Consider the following 21,308-nt stretch of genomic DNA (forward strand, 5'->3'; position numbering starts at 1 on the left):
TGTCCGGTAGTCCCCGTACCTAAGAAGGATGGGACCATTTATTTCTGTGGGGACTACCAGCAGCTCAATGCAGGGACGGTGTCGGATGCTTATCCCGTTCCCCGCATTGATGAGCTAGATGAGCTCACGGAAGGGCAAAGCATCTGACAACTAGGGAAAGTGTACTGGCAGATTCCCCTTACCCAGGAGGCTAGGGAGAAGTCAGCATTCATCACTCCGAGGGGCCTCTATGAGTTTTTAGTGATTCCATTTGGGATGAAGAATGCCCCGGTTACCTTCCAACGCCTGGTCAATAGGTTGTTAGGAGGGATGCAGAGTTACGCAAGGGCATACCTGTATGATATTGCTGTCTAGAGCCTTTCATGGGAATCACATCTAGTGCATGTAGCAGCGGTGTTAGCCAGAATTAGGGAAGCAGGGCTTACCTTGAAACCTATTAAGTGCTTAGTAGGGATGGCTGAGGTGTTGTACCTAGGGCATAGGGTGGGTGGAGGGCATCTGAAGCCTGAACCAGCTAAGGTTGAGGCAATAGTGCAGTGACCCATCCCCAAGACTAAGAAGCAGGTTATGGCTTTTTTAGGAACTGCTGGCTATTATAGGAAGTTTGTCCCTCAGTACAGTGCTGTGGCTAAACCCCTGACAGATTTGGCAAAGAAAGCGACACCCAGTTATGGTTGTCTGGTCTCCTGCCTGTGAAGTCGCATTTCAGGCATTAAAGACTGCACTGGCCAGTGCTCTAATCTTAGCTGCACCAGACTATTCTAAAAAGTTTTTGGTGCAGACCGATGCCTCTGACTTTGGTATCGGTGCTGTGCTCAGGCAAGTGGGGGAGGAGGGGGAGAGCATCCTGTGGTGTACCTGAGCCACAGACTGTTGCCCAGGGAAGTGGCTTATGCCACTATTGAGAAAAAGTGTTTGGCCATTGTATTGGCACTGCGCAAGCTGCAGCCCTACAGTAGCTCTACGGCTGCCCATTCACCGTTATCATTGATCACAATCCCCTAAGTTGGTTATAGCGGGTGTCCGGGGAAAATGTCAAGCTGCTGTGCTGGAGTCTTGCTCTGCAAGAGTTTGACTTTACAATACAACACAAAAAAGGCAGCGAGCACGGCAATGCGGACGGACTATCCCACAAGGACAGTCCCATTAAACATGTAACCTCGAGCTGTGTGGCCAGTCAAACCGCCAAATGGAGTGCTTATAACAGCGCCTACACTTTGAGGTGGGGAGGTGTGTAGAGGGAGAGGGGGATTTGCCCAGTATTAAATATGGCCACCCCGATATATAAAATATAAGGCCACCCCCTGCCCTGACCTGGGAGGCGAGGGGTTAACTGGACTGCGGTCCAGTATTGTGTTTTTGCCCCCTGCTTCAGCACCCAAATGTGCATTCTCCTGTAAGACTGTATCTTCCCCATTGCAGTGTCTGCACCAACGCTTACACCGGGATTCGGTCAGGAGGAAAAGGGTTAATGTTAATGTAGTGATTATAGCCCTTTGTTCCATTTTCCTGCCTTTGCAGGCTCCATTTTGCAGTTCTCCATAGGTCGCCATTGCAGCTCCATCCAATCCTATGGGGAATCCGGCGATTTGGGCCCGCTTTTGTAGAAGACCTGCAGGTGGCGCCCGAGAGAAGGAGCGGCGGTTCCCCATTGAAAGTCAATGGAGTCATTCATTTCAATGGGGAATCCTCGACTCAGACCTCCAGGAACGGGTTGGCAGCCATCCAAACCGCAGACCTCAAAAGTGGAAACATTATTATTGAAGAGAGCTTTGATCACTCCCCGGTCAAGTTCAGGTTCGATTGGCGTGGGAAACTTGGGTTCTAAGGCACCCCGGAATAAAGTTATTTTTTCCCCTAGACCCTAGGAACCTCCTCACTTGACCCTGACCGGGTACGGCAATCAATGACCCCAGTAAAGGGTCGCGCTCGCTACAAGGGTCGTGCCATTGACTTCAATGGCGGAGGTAAAAGTCGTGAGTAAAAACAGCTAAGCCAGAATGAGCAGAAACCCGGAACCCATAACTCCAGTTCTGTTCAATCTAGAGGGCTGAGATTCGGTCACCATGTAGTCCTAGTTCCGGCAGGATTGCATGGCAAATACCGACCCTCTCGAAGCAACAGAACGGAGTCAGGGTTATTGCAAAGTTTGGGTTTCTGCCATTGACTTGAATGGCGGAAAAAAGCCTTGTGTTCAAAAGTTCTTTTAAAACTGTAATTGTGTAACTCCGGTCCGGTGGGTCGCAGCGAGCTGAGACTTGGCCACCATGGAGCGTCCTCATGATGGCCTGGCAAATTTCAGCCCGCTCGGCCCAGCCGAACTGATTATTTTAATATGTGTAGGTATTAAGAAATGTATTGTATTTTAAGGCTGGGATAAAAGCCCGTGAAAGTTACTGGTTCTGCTTTATGTTAATGCTCAGGGGGGCAACCCGTTGTCTACAACAGACCCCCTTATCAAAGGCTGCACATCTCTGATTGTATACAATAGGGCGGAGAAACGCAGGGCTTGAGTGGTCTGTAAGTGCTATAATTCACACTTACAGACAAAGGATTTCCTGACCAGATACAAGTCTGGTAGACTTTTAGGCGCCCTGACTTTAGTGTGGGGCAAGAGAAATGAGACCCCAAGGGCCAGATGTGCGCATGTGTCAAATAACTGGAGGCATGGTCCAACAATGCTTCCCACGTTAGCTGGCAAGGAGGGATTGGGTGTAGATAATTGTCACCCAATGTCTGGCACCCAATGCTAGGGTATAAGACTGGGATTCCATATAAACCAGTGTAAACTACTTGTTACCTGATGCCTGAATGAATGGCCAATCCTGTACCTGATTGCTTCATTGTCCAACCCCTAAGTAAGTGCTATACTGCACCGACACACTTTATTTGAGCAAATACCCAGTATGTACCTGGCAGATACCTGGAATGCGCCGCTCCTCACTTCTGACAAGCCCCGTTGTGTTTGCCTTCCCAGCCTGGGTTCATGCCTGGCTGACGGGCGGCTGATCTGTTAAATGATAATGATTAGGATTTAATAGGCTGCAATGCTTCGCGTGTCTACCAGATGGCATAAATTCATGAATTGTAATGCGGTATATATATATATATATATACTGTGCAGTATTGCAGCCAGCGGGAATAAAATGCTTCAATCCCTGCTTGGAAAATACCTCAATGCACTCGGGCAGAAAACAGTCACAAACCTCAATACACCCGGGTATACCCGAATTCGTGGGACTAGCCGAGCTCGAATAAAGTGTGTCGCCAGTGTATTTTGTCTGTTATTTGTGCAATCTTGTGCGTTCACCTTCTTTAAGGAATAAACTTAATGTATCATATCCTAGTCATGTTCAATTCAACCCAGATATTTGTGTATATTATAACTTTTCACGAGCTCCCGTGACAAGGTGTGATGGTGAAGGCGTACCCAGGCCAGTAGTAAATAAAGGTATTTGGCCCAGCTGGGTGCCCCTGAGCCATATTGGGGTAGAAACACTGTATTTTGTGATAAAACTGTATATGTATGTCTTATTTTTCCAGGAGTGTTAAGCAGTAGACATTTCCCTGCTTCGGCACAAACCCGAATAGTAAGACAGGGCAGGGGAATGAATTACATTCAGGTCCCCCAGTATATGTCCGCGAACCCCAGAAGCAGGGGGGTACAGAGTAAAGTAATTTTTAAGATTGTGTATAATTGTGGCAGTGTTCTTGTGTAAGCGTGTGAAAGGAAAAATGGTTTTAAATCTTAGCAGCTAGCAGCTAGCAGCATAGCAGGAGGCATTTTGCTGCAGTAACTTTCTCTAGGAAGCTCCTATCGCCATGTGATTTACTGTGAGCACTGTTCGGGTAAAATCAGGAACTATCATGTCGCGCAATTTTTATAGAGTTATATAAAAAATGGATGAATTAAAGTCCCCCTATTTTAATTGTACTAACATGTTAGGCATATGGGGATTTTTATCTAACACGCCAGAGACAGAGTGCTACTCCAAGCTTCATTGGCAGTCCACGATATGGGAGTGTTAAACCTTTTGTTAGCAAGGACGAGAATTTCAAAGCCACCCTGGCATATGGCTGCTCTGCCCAGACTGAGCGGCGCCAGGTAGAGGGGACGGGCCTCATATGCTAAGCGGCCAAGGTGCAAAGTTGGCACATGCCCAGAGCAGACTGAGAAGCCCCTCTGCCAGATTTGCAAAGTAGTGGCAAGTCTGTGATAGGGTTAAGGAATCATTCCCACGGAATAGATTGGCTGCATGGGTTAAGTATAGGCCCGTTTAGTGCATAAAAAAACCCTGCAGCCCATGGGGAAGGAATTCCATCTAAGTTCCACCATGTATCAAGTTCGTCATTCAGTGAAAGATCCATCCTGTAACTAGACTTAACAGCGTAACTAGTAAGTGTATTTTTTGTTGTAATTGTAAATCAAGCGGTGTATGTTCATTCTGTAAATAAATCAATAAATTTATTTTATCTCTTGCTTTGCTCAATCAAAGGATCTGGGTATTTTGGTGTTAAAAGCATTGGTCTCCGATGACAACCCCTTCATACCCATTTACCTTGTCTGGATGATGCTGCACAAGGATCCTGGCGGTGAGCCGTAATAACGCTTCCAAAGTCAGAGTTTGGCGGAGTAATGTGCTTGGCTGTATCCGAGAATTTCACTCAATCCCCGGATACAACTCTTGGGGTATCCCATAACGTGGGAACCCCGATACTGTATATAGCCACATTCTGAAAAGACTTTCTCTGACAAACCTACCCTGAAATCTCCCGATCCCAGCACCCAAGTATAGGCAAAAGTCACATAATTCTTTATTGTCGCAAAATTAGTATACAGTTGTATACATTTTCGACACCTGAGTCCCAGAGCTGACACTCTAAGACCCAAACACACGGGTACGGGTTAACCAAGTGGGCTTGACCTTTATTGATGAGCCTGGTTAACCCATTCACCGTCACACTCCCCTCTCTGTGCTATGAATGAATATGTGAGAATTAATTAATTACAGTCTTTATAATCTGCATGTATAGTAACATGCTGCACATAGATACTAATAAAGAGTTTCAGGCTTTTGCAAAGCACTCAGTGCTGAAAAGATGGAGGAGTTAAAAGGATGTGCACTGGTCTCTACTGTTACATAGAAGGCACAGAAGCAAAATAAAGAAGTTCATTTATTTAATGTCATATTACATAGTTACATACAGTAGTAGTTACATAGTAGATGAGGTTGAAAAAAGACATCCATCCATAAAGTTCAACCTATGCAAAATTTAGACAAAAGATTTTACAAGGAAATTTACATACTGTATCTAATCTCGGTGAGTAGTATATAGAACGTATACAATCAGATGAGGCAGGATTTGTAGTACTTCCAGCCTGACATACCCAATCTTCACTTATTTACTTCCTGTGTAAAAATGAACGATTTTCTATGTTCTCCTGGCCCCATGTAAGTCTAATCTTATCTGCTAATTATTGTTCTTCACCTTTTATATATTTCGCTAATGATGGCAGCAGAATTAATTTTAAGAAATTAACAAAGTAATAAGAAATTGGAATAGCAATTTCCCTGTATATACAACATTTTGAAACCGTTTTAGTTTAAACGAGATTAGGTGAAGATAGTTAAAACCACATCACAGCATTTAGTTCCTATGGTGACCTGAAACGTTATTATATTATATACAATTTCTTCTCTTGCAGGTTTGTGACCACGAACTGCAGTGTCAGTGTGAGGAGGGCTGGACTCCCCCCAACTGTGACAGCACCTCAGGGACAAGTGAGTGCACAAGGCAGATACATTGCGGGAGAAACTGATGCATCTCATTATCATGTGTGTGTCTGTGAGGAAGATCCTTCTAGTATCCTCCTCTGTCCCTCTCCCCCTGCACAGCACATCCTCTGTCCCCTTCCACCGGACAACCTTTGTCCTGTCCCACCCCCCTGCACAGCACAACCTCTGTCCCCCCCCCCCTGCACAGCACATCCTCTGTTTCTCCCCCCCCCCACAGCACATCCTCCAGCCCTGCACAGCACATCCTACGTTCCTCCCCCAGAGAGCGCATCCTCTGTTCCTCCCCGCACAGCGCATCCTCTGCTCCTCCCCTGCACAGCCCATCCTCCACTCCTCCCCTGCACATCCCATCGTCCACGCCTCCCCTGCACAGCGCTTCCTCCGCTCCTCGCCTGGAGAGACCATCCTTCGTTCCTCCCCTGCACAGCGCATCCTCCACTCCTCCCCTGCACAGCGCATCCTCTGCTCCTCCCCTGCACAGCCCATCCTCTGCTCCTCCCCTGCACAGCCCATCCTTCATTCCTCCCCTGCACAGCGCATCCTCCGCTTCTCCCCTGCACAGCTCATCCTCCGCTCCTCCCCCGCTGCACAGCGCATCCTCCGCTCCTCCCCCCTGCACAGTGCATCCTCCCCCATCTGCACAGTGCATCCTCTGCTCCTCCCCCCCTGCACAGCTCATCCTCCGCTCCTCCCCCCTACACAGCGCATCCTCCGCTCCTCCCCCCCTGCACAGCGCATCCTCCGCTCCTCCTTCCCTGCACAGCGCACCCCCCGCTCCTCCCCCCCTGCACAGCGCATCATCCGCTCCTCCCCCCCTGCACAGTGCATCCTCCGCTCCTCCCCCCCTGCACAGCGTATCCTCCGCTCCTCCCCCCTGCACAGCGCATCCTCCGCTCCTCCCCACCTGCACAGCGCATCCTCCGCTCCTCCCCCCCCTGCACAGCGCATCCTCCGCTCCTCCCCCCCCTGCACAGTGCATCCTCCGCTCCTCCCCACCCCCCGCACAGCGCATCCTCCGCTCCTCCCCACCTGCACAGCGCATCCTCCGCTCCTCCCCCCCCTGCACAGCGCATCCTCCGCTCCTCCCCCCCCTGCACAGTGCATCCTCCGCTCCTCCCCCCCCTGCACAATGCATCCTCCGCTCCTCCCCACCCCCCGCACAGCGCATCCTCCGCTCCTCCACACCCCCCGCACAGCACATCCTCTGCTCCTCCCCCCCCCACAGCACATCCTATGTTTCTCCCCTGCATAGCGCCTCCTCTCTTCTCCCCTGCACAGCGCCTCCTTTGCTTCTTCCCCTGCACAGTGCCTCCACAGTTCCTCACTTAGTACAGTGTCCCATTAACTCGTATGCTCCTCCCTTGTATGGAGCTTTCTCTGCTCCTCCCCCTGTGCAGTACCTCCTTTGCTCCTCCACCACACAATGCTGGGATTGTTATAGTGTGTATTTTGTCCCGTATTCCCCCTGTTGTCCTGACATCCTATTTTGTCCCTGCAGATGTTATCATCATTGTGGCGGTGGCCCTTGTTGTTGTCGCTCTCATTTTCAGTCTCGTGTTGCTGGTAAAATTTCGCAGGGGGTCACTGCGCTGGAAACACAGGTACTAGAGAGGGGCAGAGAGACAGAGAAACGGTTAAGGAGAAGAAAGGGAGAATTCTCATAGCTTTACTCCTATAGAAAACACACAGAGATGTTGTGGGGGAAATCTGCAGGTTTATTTAAGAAACGGCAGGGAACAAGGCAGTGCAGAAAAACAAAGATTGAGAAAAACTTTTTTCAGGGAGAAACTTTGATCTTGTGGCAAAATGTCCCCTATTAAACTGAAAATGTATTATACAGTTTTGAACAGTCACAGCCCACATATGTACCACATATACAGACTCATGCTGAATCTGTAAGTATCACACACACAGACTCGCGTAGATTCACTCTGCTTACTGTATCTGTACGTATCTCACACACAAAGTCGCGTTGATACAATCTGCTTATGGTATCTGTACATATCACACACAGGTCGATATAGATACTCTGCTTACTGTATCTGTACGTATCACACACAGGCCCATTTAGATACCCTGCTAACTGTATCTGTATATATTACACACACAGACTCCTGTAGATGCTGTTTACTGTAACTGTATATACTGTATTACACACACAGGCTCATGTAGATACACTCTGCTTACGATATCACAGACTCCAAGCACTAACACAACCTGTTCTGCCTTCATGTTCCAGGAACCCTGCCGCCACTGTGGCTGGCATGACAAACCCAACCTTTGGTGTGCATGAGCAGACACGGAGACCGCACAATTCCCCTGCATCAACGCCAGAGGTACGGGGGCCTTGATTGAATGGCTCAGAGTGGCGCTTTCAGTTGTTTCAGGCAGTGTTGCACAGGACACCCAGAAGAAAGTTATGGGGTATTTTTTATACTCAGGCATTTTTTATTCAAAAAAACATTTTCTCTCCCCAAGCCTTAAAATTGTTATTAGAGAGTGGTGAGGTGGTAGTTAAGGAAACACCACAGAAGGTGGGTTTATTCTGTCCCCAATGCAGGAACTTTTAGGATAAAAACCATGCATTTGGAATATGAATTTAGAATTCAACAAGGTATGTTTTATGCCAACAAGACATGTAAATTATCATCTTCCAAACTTCAAAGATCTCTTTCAGGAGGGAACTGATGTTGTGTGTTGGTAATGTATATGTTCTTTGTTTTACTGAACACTAAATACATAGGCCTGTTTAACTTTACAAAAAAATAAAAATAGGTCTTTTAAAAATGTATGTTAACTCTCTATGTACCAGATTATTAAAATACAGAATATTTTAATGGTATTTTCGTGGCACCTCCCCCTTTAACTGTGAGCAAAGGAGTGTTGTCTTACACGCCAGTCTCTCTCTGCCTCTCTCTCTCTCTTCCTCTCTGTCTCTCTCTCTCTTCCTCTCTGTCTCTCTCTCTCTTCCTCTCTGTCTCTCTCTCTCTCTTCCTCTCTGCCTCTCTCTCTTCCTCTCTGCCTCTCTCTCTCTCTCTTCCTCTCTGCCTCTCTCACTCTCTTCCTCTCTGCCTCTCTCTCTGTCTCTGTCTCTGTCTCTCTCTCTCTCTCTCTCTCTCTCTCTCTCTCTCTCTCTCTGTATATATATATATATATATATATATATATATATATATATATACCTCTATCACTCTCGCTATGCCTCTCTTTCTCTCTCTCTCTCTCTTTCTCTCTCTCTCTGCCTCTCTCTCTCTCTGCCTCTCTCTCTCTCTTCCTCTCTCTCTCTCTCTGCCTCTGGGACTATTAGGCCTGGCGGTCTCTGCTGCTCAGGGCGGCAACTCTGGCAGTGAGCTAGATCAGCACCTGGATAGTTCCATGTCCTCAGTTCGCATTTGAGCTGCTGCTGCACTCAGCTGTTCTAGATCAGCTAGCAGTGACCTGCCTGCTTTTACAGTTTGACAATTCATTGGATTAGCACATTTCTATAGACATTTTATTCCAGGGTTTTCTTCCATGGTAGCCCCTCCTACTACCTTCATGCGAAAAGGGACTCCAATTAGCCAGTCAGCCCAAATTAAAAATGTATTTGAACGGTTAAAAAGGACTTTACCCACAATAAAAACACTACACAGAACAGCCCCACTACCCACCTCCTAGGCCCGACAATAAACATTACCATATTTAATAAACATTAATACATAACCCACCCTCCCCTGTCCCCCCCATAAAACCATGATTTATTATTTTACATACAGGGTTAATACCCCAGGCCTATGGTAGTCCCCGGTGGTTCCGACGGGTGTCCACAGTCCCAACAGTGCACCAGAGGGGGGTGCCCACAGGGTCTGGGGGTCTCCGGGTGGTCCCCGCTAGGCACTGTGGGCCTCCAGGTGGTCACCGCAGGTCACGTGGGCCACAATGGTGTCCACAGGTGGGCCCGTGAATGTCTGGGGGTCTCCAGGTCAACCCCACAGGTGTCTGGGGGCCCTCGGGTGGTTCCCATTGGGGTCTGGGGCCCTCGGGGGGTCCTTGCGGGTCCACGGGGCTCCCGCAGCTGTGGGGCTCCGGTTCTTCCCTGAAAGTGTCCCCCGTGGGTCCACAGGTGGTACCCGTGGGTCCACAGGTGGTACACGTGGGCGTCTGGGGGTTCTCAGGTGGTCTTCATAGGTCCCCTCAGACCTAAGGTACCAACCCTGTATGTAAAAAAATAAAACATGTCCTACATTTAAATAAATCAATACCCCCCCCCCAATCAGAGCGTGGGAACTAAATCCCCAATCTGATTGGCTCAAGTACCAAGTGATTCCCTGTGGATGATGTCACATCCTTTCTCCCCCTCTGTCACATGGTCTACTGCAGCCAATCAGATTGGGGATTTAGTTCCCACGCTCTGATTGGCTCAAGTACCATGTGACGGCGGCAATCTTGCTTTTGATGACGTCATCTTAAAGGGAAATGAAGCACAGCCATTCTGATTGGCTGGCTTCATTCCCCTTAAATGACGTCACAAAAAAATATATATACAACAATCATATGGTTTTCACTGCCCTATCGGGGCCGTGGGAACCATTTGATGGAAATGTGACATCATAGGCCTATAAAAGCCTATGTCGCCTCATTTTCGAGCAAGAAGCTGATGGGGACGGACCTCCTCCAGCAAGAAGAGGACCAGGGCATGCCGGAAGAAGATACAGATGAAGAACCCCGAAGACTGACGGCATGGATTACAAATTTAAAAAAGAAGAAAAAGACTTGATTTTTAATTTTTTATCATGTTTCTGTGTGTGGATTGGTTCGAGAGCATGCGGTGTCCCCGGGATTCGGTGGGTGAGGTCATCTAAAGGTAAGTAAACAAAATAAATGTATGTTATTGTATTTTTACAGGTTTTTAATTTTTTTTTTTTTTTTTTTTACATTTTTTTTTTGTCCCTGTATTTATGTTTGTCCTTATGGCTATACATACATACATACAGGGACAATATATGGTTGTTATGTATTTTAATTTTTCATGTCATTTAATTATTTTTTATGCCCATTTATTGCCCCTGTATTTATGTATCTCCATATGGATATATATACAGGCATACCCCGGTTTAAGGACACTCACTTTAAGTACACTCGCGAGTAAGAACATATCGCCCAATAGGCAAACAGCAGCTCGCGCATGTGCCTATCAGCACATCCTGCACAGCAATACCAGCTCCCTACCTGTACCTAAGCTGTGCGCAAGGGGGTAGACTATAGAGCCTGGTACAAATGCGTTATTTACATCAGTTATGCACATATATGACGATTGCAGTACAGTACATGCCTCGATAAGTGGGGAAAAGGTAGTGCTTTACTTTAAGTACATTTTCGCTTTACATACATGCTCCGGTCCCATTGCATACGTTAATGTGGGGCATGCCTGTACTTACATTGACAATAAATGCTTGTTTTGATGCTTTTTATATGTAGTTTGCTGGGTTTTTTAGAATTGTTTCGGCAATGTAATTTGTATTTTTATTTAGTTCGATGTCATTTTGTGTGGTGTTTTAAATAGTTTATTTCAGAGGGGGCTTGCTTTTTAATAGTGGCTTCTATTTGGTAGTAAGATTTTGGTTGATGGTATTACTTTGAACTTGCATTTATTTCATAATTGTTTGGTTTTTGGATTTTAATAGTGAATTGTGTAATTGATTTTAGATTGGATTAATTGATGGTAATTTATTTCGGGTTACTTGTTGCTTTGTTTTTATTTTATTATTGTTTGGATGGCATTGTATATTTTTTTGTAATTATTTCTTTTAGTTTGAACATTGATTGGCATAGTGTTACATGATATACAGATAAATTGCATCATATACACACTGTACAATTCAATTGTTTGATTGGCATTTGTTAAAAATTTAATTGGCAATGTGATGTTGTGATTTTGAGATGTGCTGTTTTGATTTTGCAATGTGATGTTTTTATTTTGATTTGCTAGGTGCTGTTTTGATTTTGAGATTTGGTGTTTGGATTTTGATATGTGCTGGGTTTGATTTTTGCAATGTGATGTTTTTATTTTGGCATGTTTTGTTAATCCTTAACCATTTCTTTGTATATTGGTTAATCATGTATATATATATATATATATATATATATATATATATATATATATATATATATATATATATATATATATATATATATATATACTCATAATACTGAGTTAAGTTATGGTGAGTAAAAAAAGTGACAAAAACCCTCCACAGGAAAGCAAATATGCAAATATAACTGTATGCTCATCTGCATGTCTTAGGCAGGTCTGCAACCCCGCCTTTCCCCATTATCACCCAGCATACAGTTATATTTGCATATATATATATATATATACAAAAACACAGAAAAAACAGGCGCACTCATAGCGTAAAATTGTATAACAATAAATTTATGGAATAAGGGATAAAAATACACACTCACAAACAGAGCTAAATAAAATGCATTTTTGAGTACAACTCAGCCCGTTCAGACGCAGGAACCCAAAGAGGAGGACTTCGGTGTGATGTCCGCGGTGTGTCTTGCCACAATAGCCCCTCTATGTCCCAGCAGGGACCGAAAGCCACGAGGGACGCCGCCTTCCCCTTGCTCCGGCGCTACACAGAGCATACACTGAATCAAATCTCGCGTGAGCTCGATGACGTCAGCGAGGTTTCAGCCGGAGAGAGTTCACAGTGTAAACAGGAACTTGAATGTCTGAATGGCTGGTAGCAAAATGCTAGCAACACAGCAAAAGTGCAATATATGCAGATGAGTGTCAGTATAAAATATACAAACTGGACAGTAGGCTCCACAGCAATCTCTACGCGTTTCGTCTCGAACGAGACTTCATCAGGAGAAATAGCATAGGCATTAAACACAGTTATATAGTACATAAGACCAATCAGAGCATAGAAGACAGAGGATTAGTAATGAGATACACATGATGAGTAATAGGATTGGATTAACCCCCATATATGCCAAAGCACACATAGATGTGGATTCACAATTTTAATCCTAAGGACCAAATATATTATTGCATATAGTATATATATATATTTATATATATATATATATATATATATATATATACTATATATATATATATACTGTATATATATTATACGTATATGGACATGATGAAGCCACTGTACAAATGAATGGGTGAAGGGTGGGGGTAGTTGCCTGGAAAGGGTGGTTAGGCCCCGTGGGTGGGTATCGGGGCAGGGTGGGTTAACCCCTTAATTTCTTTCGTGGTTATTAACAAATAAGGTAATTAAGGGGTATGGGGACATTACAATGTATTGTGGCAACGGAGGACACCTGCTGTATCCTGACGTGGACATAAATCATATTGCTGTGGTAAGTAGAACTGTATTTATGCTGTTTTATGTGTCTAATAATAGGCAAATAATCTATTATCCATATCTGGATAACAGTTATTTTGCACATTACTGTGGTGGTGGTGGTGGTGGTTGATATTGATTTATTTAAATGTAGGACATGTTTTATTTTTTTTACACCTGAGGACCCCCAGACGCCCACGGTTACCACCTGCGGACCCACGGGGGACACTTTCGGGGAAGAACCTGGGGCCCCAGAGCCGTGGGGGCCCGCAGTCCCGCAGGGACCACCGAGGGCCCCAGAGCCCTGTGGGAACAACCCTAGGGCCCCCAAACACCAGTGGGGTTGACCCGGGAACCTCCAGACACTCGCGGGCCCACCCGTGGACCCCATTGTGGCCTACGGTAACCCGCAGGGACCCCCTGGAGGCCCACCGTGCCTAACGATGACCACCTGGAGACCCCCACACCCTTTGGGCACCCCCCCTCATGTGCAATGTGGGGCCTGTGGACACCCGTCGGGACCACCAGGGACTACCATAGGCCTGGGGTATTAACCCTGTATGTAAAATAATAAAACATGTTTTTATGGGGGGGCACGCGGTGGGTGGGTTATGTATTAATGTTTATTAAATATGGTAATGCTTATTGTGGGCCCTAGGAGGTGGGTAGTGGGGCTGTTCTGCATAGTGTTTTTATTTTGAGTAGTGGGGGGGTGGTGAAGAGGATGGGTAGGCCTCCCTGGTGGGTAGTGGGTGTGGGTGGGTTAACCCCTTAATTACTGTAGCGGTTACTAACCACTTTGGTGATTAAGGGGTTAGGGGACATTAGATTGTCGCTTTTTATTCTTGTGTATTTTTTTCAGCACCAGAGAGCAGGGACGGGGTGAGGATGAGGACGGCCTTCATTGTGGTTGCCTGGCAAGGGTGAGTGCAAGATGTATTTATTTTATTTCTGCTGCTTCTTGTATTTGAAATGTGCAAATGCATTATTATCCATATGTGGATAATAGTAATTTTGACCATTACTGTATGTGTTAGGGGGCGCAGGGGGGGTGTATTTATTTTAAAGTATTTATGAATTTTTAAATTATTTTTTGGGGGCACAGAATTGGTACTGCAGTCAAGCAGGGACCCCCGGACACCTGCGGGGATCACCGAGGGCCACCGTCGGACCGTAGTATAATTCCTGTGCATGCCCAAACAATTAAGATATGTTATGTACTGCACCGACACACTTTATTCGAGCAAATACCCGGTATGTACCTGGCAGATACCTGGAATGCGCCGCTCCTCACCTCTGACAAGCCCCGTTGTGTTTGCCTTCCCAGCCTGGGTTCATGCCTGGCTGATGGGCGGTTGATCTGTTAAATGATAATGATTAGGATTTAATAGGCTGCAATGCTTCGCGTGTCTACCAGATGGCATAAATTCATGAATTGTAATGCAGTATATATATATGTAGTGTGCAGTATTGCAGCCAACGGGAATAAAATGCTTCAATCCCTGCCGGAAAATAACTCAATGCACTCGGGCAGAAAACAGTCACAAACCTCAATACACCCGGGTATACCCGAATTCGTGGGACTAGCCGAGCTCGAATAAAGTGTGTCGCCAGTGTATGTTAGGGGCTAAAGGGGTTGTTGGGGGCACAGGGAGTGGGTGTGTTGTATATTTCAATGTTTAGTGGGGGCAATTGTCTCCAATAAACATGCTATTGTGCCTTAACCCCTTCATTGCCTTAGCGGATAGGCGCTAAGGTAATGAAGCTGCTTTAATGTATTTTTCTTAATATTGTACGGAAACAAGGAGTCTCCAAAGCTGAACCGCTTTGATTTCTGGCTCAGGGACCCCCTGATTCCTGAGTTACAGGCCCAGATATGGGGCATCGGGTGCCGGTATCCCATTGTTTACATGTCACACGTCACGTGATCGGGACATCTCCAAGCAGAGGGATACCGGCACCCCATATCTGGGCCTGTATCTCGGGAAGCAGGGGGCCCCCGGACCTGAAACCATTGCGGTACAGCTCAGGAGACCCCATACTCATCTACACTATGAATACATTTTTTATTTTAAAATATTTTTTTATGGCGAGATTTGCGCAGAGATAGGCGGATCTCCTCTCTCTGCTGCAGGCAGATCTCGCCAGGGGAGCCCTTCTCGACAGGCAGACCGTCTCGCCACCGGCAACTCGCCATGTTTGCTCAGGTTGCTCTCACAGGTATTTGGACCTTTCTGCATACCATGAGAGCAACTCGCCAAAAACATGGCGAGTTCAAACCCCTGCCGTAAAAAAATTTCGGACCTTTCGGCATAGGCCCTTAAATCGGCTATCAAAGAAAGGCGACATTTGTTTGCAGGTATGTTTCATCCAGTTGCGGTTTTACCGACCATAAGAACCTGGAATAGCTGGTCTTATTCAAGACAAGAAAGATGGACTTTGTAGTGCCTTTCTGCCTTTGGTCTCGAAACATTAAAACATATGCTCTGTTACAACAACAGAACAGAGGATCAACAGATCGCCCCTGCCAGCACCGTTTTACAGCAAAATTATTTTGTGGCTGCCACAATCATTAGCAGATTCTTTTGAAGAGCATCAAGCCTGCCTACTTTTTAACTGGAAGTTAAATATTAGAAAAACTGGAATATATACTGTATATTAGAAAAAGAAAAAGAGGAAAAGCACCCGATCCATGTGTAAAATCCAATGATAAAGGTTTAATGACATGAACAATGACAAATGCACACTCACACTTTGCCAGTAAAATAAGAGCGTTGTATAGGACAAGCCCATGCGCCAGCATGTACCAGACCGTGGTAAGTTCGTTCCGTCTCGCTGTGTGAACAATAAGGCTTCACTGATACTGGTGTCACCGTCTCAGCGTCTCTCCGGCAACCCGAATGAGCAGCCTGTAGTTCCTATTCAGCACGGCATACCTTAGAAATGAGTCAGAGAACTTCCTCTCTGTTGTCTGGCTACTGGTGTCTGAACTGCTCCACCACCGTAGTTCAGTGACCACGTGACCCTACGCGTTTCTTCCGATTCAGCGGATTTCATCAGGGGATGGACTACACTTGTGATGGCTTACTATTTATAATGCCTCAGTCCAATTAGATGATTACAAACATCTTTGTTTTCATTATATATATATATATATATATATATATATATATATATATATATATATAGCACTGTGTGCTCATTTGCATGTCATTTCCCAGAATCCCTTGCTGCAGTGGAAGTGCTGGGTGATAATGGTGAAAGACAGGGTTGCAGACCTGTCTAAGACATGCAAATGAACATACAGTAATATTTCTATTTGCTACAGTATATGCTTTACTGTGGAGGGTTTTTGTCACTTTTTTTACCCACCAGAACCTTAATAAGTGTGGTGAATACCTACTCTTAGTCTCAAACCAGTATAGCCAGAACAATCAACCTCACACTGATGATACCCATCAAGGTTGAAACATGTCTGTGAGTGGGTTTACTGGCTTTGCATCTCACCCCAGCCTATGCTTTAAAGCTGTGTTTAAAGCAGCATGCATTTGCTTAAGGGTTGCTCATGTAATATGAGCTTGAGACTAAAGGTGGCACTGTGTGCTCATTTGCATGTCATTTCCCAGAATCCCTTGCTGCAGTGGAAGTGATGTGTGCTGGGTTATAATGGTGAAAGACAGGGTTGCAGACCTGTCAAAGACGTGCAAATGAACATACTGTACAGTAATATTTCCATTATATATATATATATATATATATATATATATATATATATATATATATATATAATGGAAATATTACTGTATGTTCATTTGTATATATATATATATATATATATATATATAACAAAGAATAGACTGCGCTCCTCAGGTGTAAAATCAGACTAATTACCAAATGATTGTATTAAATGGATATAGCAAAGGTGAATGGCAAAAGTGAATGCAACAGTATTATGGATGATTGACTCACACTAATAAAAATACATGCAATATGTTATAATAAAATGCTGAGTGCCAGTGTTTAAAAAGCTGCTGTAAACACAAATATATGCCAGTGAACAATACAAATATAATAAAATGGCATGTGTTGGTAGTTATGACTACTGCACTAATGAATCCCTCCTGAATGATACTAAATGAATGATGAATGGAAAAATACAGAAAAAATGACACTAAGTGTGTCAAAGATAAAAATAAAAATAAAAATGAAAAATGTGAAAAATGTAAAAATATATCAACCAAACCAAGGGTCCATGCTAGGATCTGGCTGCTCTCATCAAGGACCAACGAACTCCCAGAAATCTGTGAACAACAAGAAAAGAAAGCGCCCGATCCTAGTGCAGCATGAAAAAATACAATTTAATAAAAATGAATATGAATAAAACCAACAAATGCGAACTCACAAACACAGGATAAATAAATGCATATAATGAGTATACTCATTCGCCAACCGCCCACGTTGTGCCTTGGATGGCGCGCCCTCTCTCTGTCTGGGTTTTCTCAGCTCTGCTGAACTGACATCCAGCAGGGGATACAGGAAAAAGCTCACCACAATGTGACCCGGAAGTCCTCCACAATGTTAGTGTATCCGGATATGAGGTCTGCAGTCCGTGACCCCGCGATGCAGGGGCTGATCAGAGAAGTCTCTCTGCACTCCCAAAGGCAGTCCGTAATGAGGTGGGCAGTGAGGATAGAGTCAAAATGTATATCCCGGTGTGACAGCAGCTAAAAAACGCTCTTCTCTACGCGTTTCTTCACATAAAGTGATTTCATCAGGAGATTTTTTCATGCTGCACTAGGATCGGGCGCTTTCTTTTCTTGTTGTTCATATATATATATATATATATATATATCTATCTCCCGGTAGTATTCGACTGGAAGTCTTGAATTCACATCACGACTGGCGGCAGGCCACCCAGGAATGAAGAAGTTTCAGGAACTTCTCTCCCATCAATTCTGGTGACCCAAGCTTGACCTTGACATAGAAGACTATATCCAGTGTTGTGAAAACTGTGCCATAATAAGACACTGCGCACCAAGCAATGTGACCTCCTAAAACCACTATCTATTCCCAAGAGACCATGGGGTTTAATTTCAATGGATTTTAAAGTAGAACTCCCTTTCTCAGAAGATTACATTACATTACCATTCTGGTAGTAGTGGACTGATTAACCAGGAATGGCACTTTTATTCCAGTGACTCCCACCTGCAACAGAGAAGCCCAATCTCTTTCTGGAGCATGTCTTTAGGTTACATGGACTCCCAAAGAGGTAATATCTGATCGAAGAACTCAGTTTACTTCTCGTTTTTGGCAACCTTTCTGCAATGTACTGAAGATAAAGACCCAGTTGACATCAGCCTACAACCCTCAGTCCAATGGTCAGACAGCAGGTACGAACAAACCCTAGAACAATACCATTTGCTTTGTGAGTTACCAACAGGATGATTGGAAGTCGTTACTTCCTGCTGCAGAATTTGCCTACCTCAGAATTTGCTGGGGCACCTGGAATTTGCCTTGTTAGGAGCGGGGTACAGTTAGGCCTGGTGGGAATTGAACTCGGAACCTCTACTGCTCGGGCAGGCATCTTAAAGGACAACTAGTTTGTATGGTTGCTGTTATTCTTTGTATCCTGCTACTAGAAACTTGCCCGCTTTGATCTGTGCCTGCCTCACCACCCTACCTGCCTCCTACCTTGACCCGTGCCTACCTGACCACTCTACATGCTTGCTGCCTGGCTTGACCTATGCCTACCTGACCACTCTACCTGCTTTCTGCCTGCCTTGACCCATGCCTACCCGACTCTGCACCTTCCTGTCACTCCTGACCATGTGCAACCAGCCACAGGAATCTACCTCGCTACATAGAGCCTACCGCAACAGGCCTGACACTGACTGTCTCTCTTTCTCAGCCCCACTTTTTTCATGTCTCTCTGCTTTTCCCCCCTCTTGCTGTGTCTATTTTCCTGTCTTTCTCACTCTTACTGTCTCAGCCTCTCTCTTTATTTTACTGTCCCTCAGGTCTCTCAATACTGTCTGATCTAGGGTGATGGGTTGTAATAAGAAGCTCTCTCTGCCCCCGAATTTGGTATAAGCCCCCACAAACACACACTCTAGTTCCTTTGTAATGGGTGGCTGTAATGGGAAGCTCTTTCTGCCCCCCACTTCTGTACAAACCCCTCAATCACCTCCTTAGATCACTTGTGTTGATGGGTTGTAATGGAAAGCTTTTCCTGTCCCCTACTTCTGTACAATTCCCCTCAATTACCTATTTTGGGCCCCTTGGAATTGTCTGGTTGGTTATTAATGATTTTAATGGGTGGTACCCACTGTCCCCTAGTTTGTTACCTGGAATTGTGCAGCGGGTTCATGAGCTTGTTGGGTCACAGCGGTCTCATATTGAGTAATCATCTTTCCAAGATCAATTCTGAGCAACACATTAACAAGACTTTTATCAATTATTCTCACCTCCCGCACACACTACCCAGTATCCAAACCCAGGTATATCTTTGTCAGCGGTAAATCGTGGCGGCCTTCTCCCGCCACCCCCAAATGCAGAATCTCTCTAGAAATGATTTCTTCATGCCCCATCAATCTTTGCCACACCAGGGTAATTGTAGGGTTCATTTCTGGCCCACTGTGACCGGCTGTAATTGGGAACATCTGTTTTTCTGCACCCCAGATGTGGCGTCTGGGCATGCTCCTGAGGGGGGTTCCCCTCCAGAAGCTGTTGCAGGCTTCTTCTTTTCTGGGCAGGCAGTGCTGATATGCCCCAGCTCGTTGCAGAGAAAACGCTGATGGGTATCCCCCTGCCCCAGTGTGCCAACAGCCCCCTCTATTAAGCCTCAGACAAAACAGGAGGTCATGGGTTTTCTCTGGCTTTACCCCCTTCCATCCAGGAACTCATTGTTAACTGCTTGGGTCCTGTTAGCCATATAGGTAAGTTTACAAGCATTCGTGGCTGACTTTGGACCTCTGTCCTTTACTCTCTCACTTCAGGTGAGCAAAGGGCTAAAAATTACTCTTGGATTAGGAGATCCAGTAACCGTTGAAAGCTTTCAATTTCCAATCTCCAACCCACTGCTTGCACAAAAGTCATGCGCTCCACCAGCTCAGAAAAGCCAGCGGTGGAACAGTGCTGCAGGGCTCTGAACTTCTGCCGGTAGATTTCAGGGATAATATCTCCCTGCATGGTACTTAAAATGAATGATATCTCCCCTCAATCATCACAATATACTGTACATGTTAGGTCCAAACAGGAACGGGAGCACAGCCTCACCAAAGCAACGTGAGATACCAGGAATAATTTCAGAGATTTATTTGATTAAAAGCACATAAGGACAAAGTCCTGACAAGCACTCTGACATGTTTCGCGCACAGGGCGTTTTATCAAAGAGCTAAATCGCTGCCAACACCAAAGATTGTTTCAAATTTTACTTGCAGTCTTTGTCCCTTGTTTACTAGGAAAAAAAATTATGATTATGAAAATTTTTGATTAACACACAAAAATCGATTCTAGCAAAATATGTCCGAAAATGCAGTCATTCTCTTCAAAGCACACAAAGTTTTTTTACAGCCCAGATTAGATTTAATATTCAAAAGTAGTACAGTGCTTAGTTACAAAAAAACTTATAAGAATCATACTGTATAATATACAGACATTTTCATAAAATAACGGTAAAACAAAGAACCTATACGCTACCAACACACAACATCAGTTCCCTCCCAAAAGAGATCTTTGGAGCATGGAAGATAATTCATGTGTCTTCTTGGCATGTGTCTTCTTGGCATAAAAGACACCTCTTCTTGAATTCTAAATTCATATCTCAAATTCATGTTTTTTATCATACAAGCCCCTGCATTGGGAACAGACAGTGGCAAAAATTTCCGCCCTATATACAGAGGCTGTGCTCCCGTGCCTGATAGGAAGTTCCTTACCTGCTGCCACCTCCACCTTCTTTCTGCAGCATCAAATGATGCTGCAATGTCACATGGCGTCTCGTTGCCATGGCAGCGCACTGACGCTGCGTCAAATTGTGTCATGATGTTGCATTCCCATGGCAACGAGACACCGTGTGAAGTCCTGATGCTGCGATTTCGAATGTTGGCATCCATGTCAATTTGTTTGCCTGATCAGAATATATGATTACACATCTATTTTGATATTC

The 21,308-nt window shown here is 45.1% G+C and overlaps 1 protein-coding gene across 5 annotated transcripts in view; it reads left to right on the forward strand.

Moving 5' to 3' along the window:
- The window catches only part of LOC142495794 (zinc metalloproteinase-disintegrin-like VMP-III), a 240,258-nt gene that overhangs the window by 167,719 nt on the left and 51,231 nt on the right, over positions 1 to 21,308 (forward strand). For 3 of the 5 annotated variants that reach the window (XM_075601762.1, XM_075601761.1, XM_075601765.1), the window contains 3 exons: positions 5,708 to 5,783; positions 7,297 to 7,399; positions 8,038 to 8,134. In XM_075601762.1, the coding sequence (XP_075457877.1) occupies positions 5,708 to 5,783; positions 7,297 to 7,399; positions 8,038 to 8,134 (276 nt within the window). Of the gene's footprint in view, positions 1 to 5,707; positions 5,784 to 7,296; positions 7,400 to 8,037; positions 8,135 to 14,006; positions 14,046 to 18,339; positions 18,535 to 21,308 lie in introns of those variants that run through there. The other 2 variants (XR_012801815.1, XM_075601763.1) reach the window with 2 other exon arrangements.

This window comes from Ascaphus truei, chromosome 5 (assembly GCF_040206685.1).
Source record: "Ascaphus truei isolate aAscTru1 chromosome 5, aAscTru1.hap1, whole genome shotgun sequence".
NCBI classification, from domain to species: Eukaryota; Metazoa; Chordata; class Amphibia; order Anura; family Ascaphidae; genus Ascaphus; species Ascaphus truei.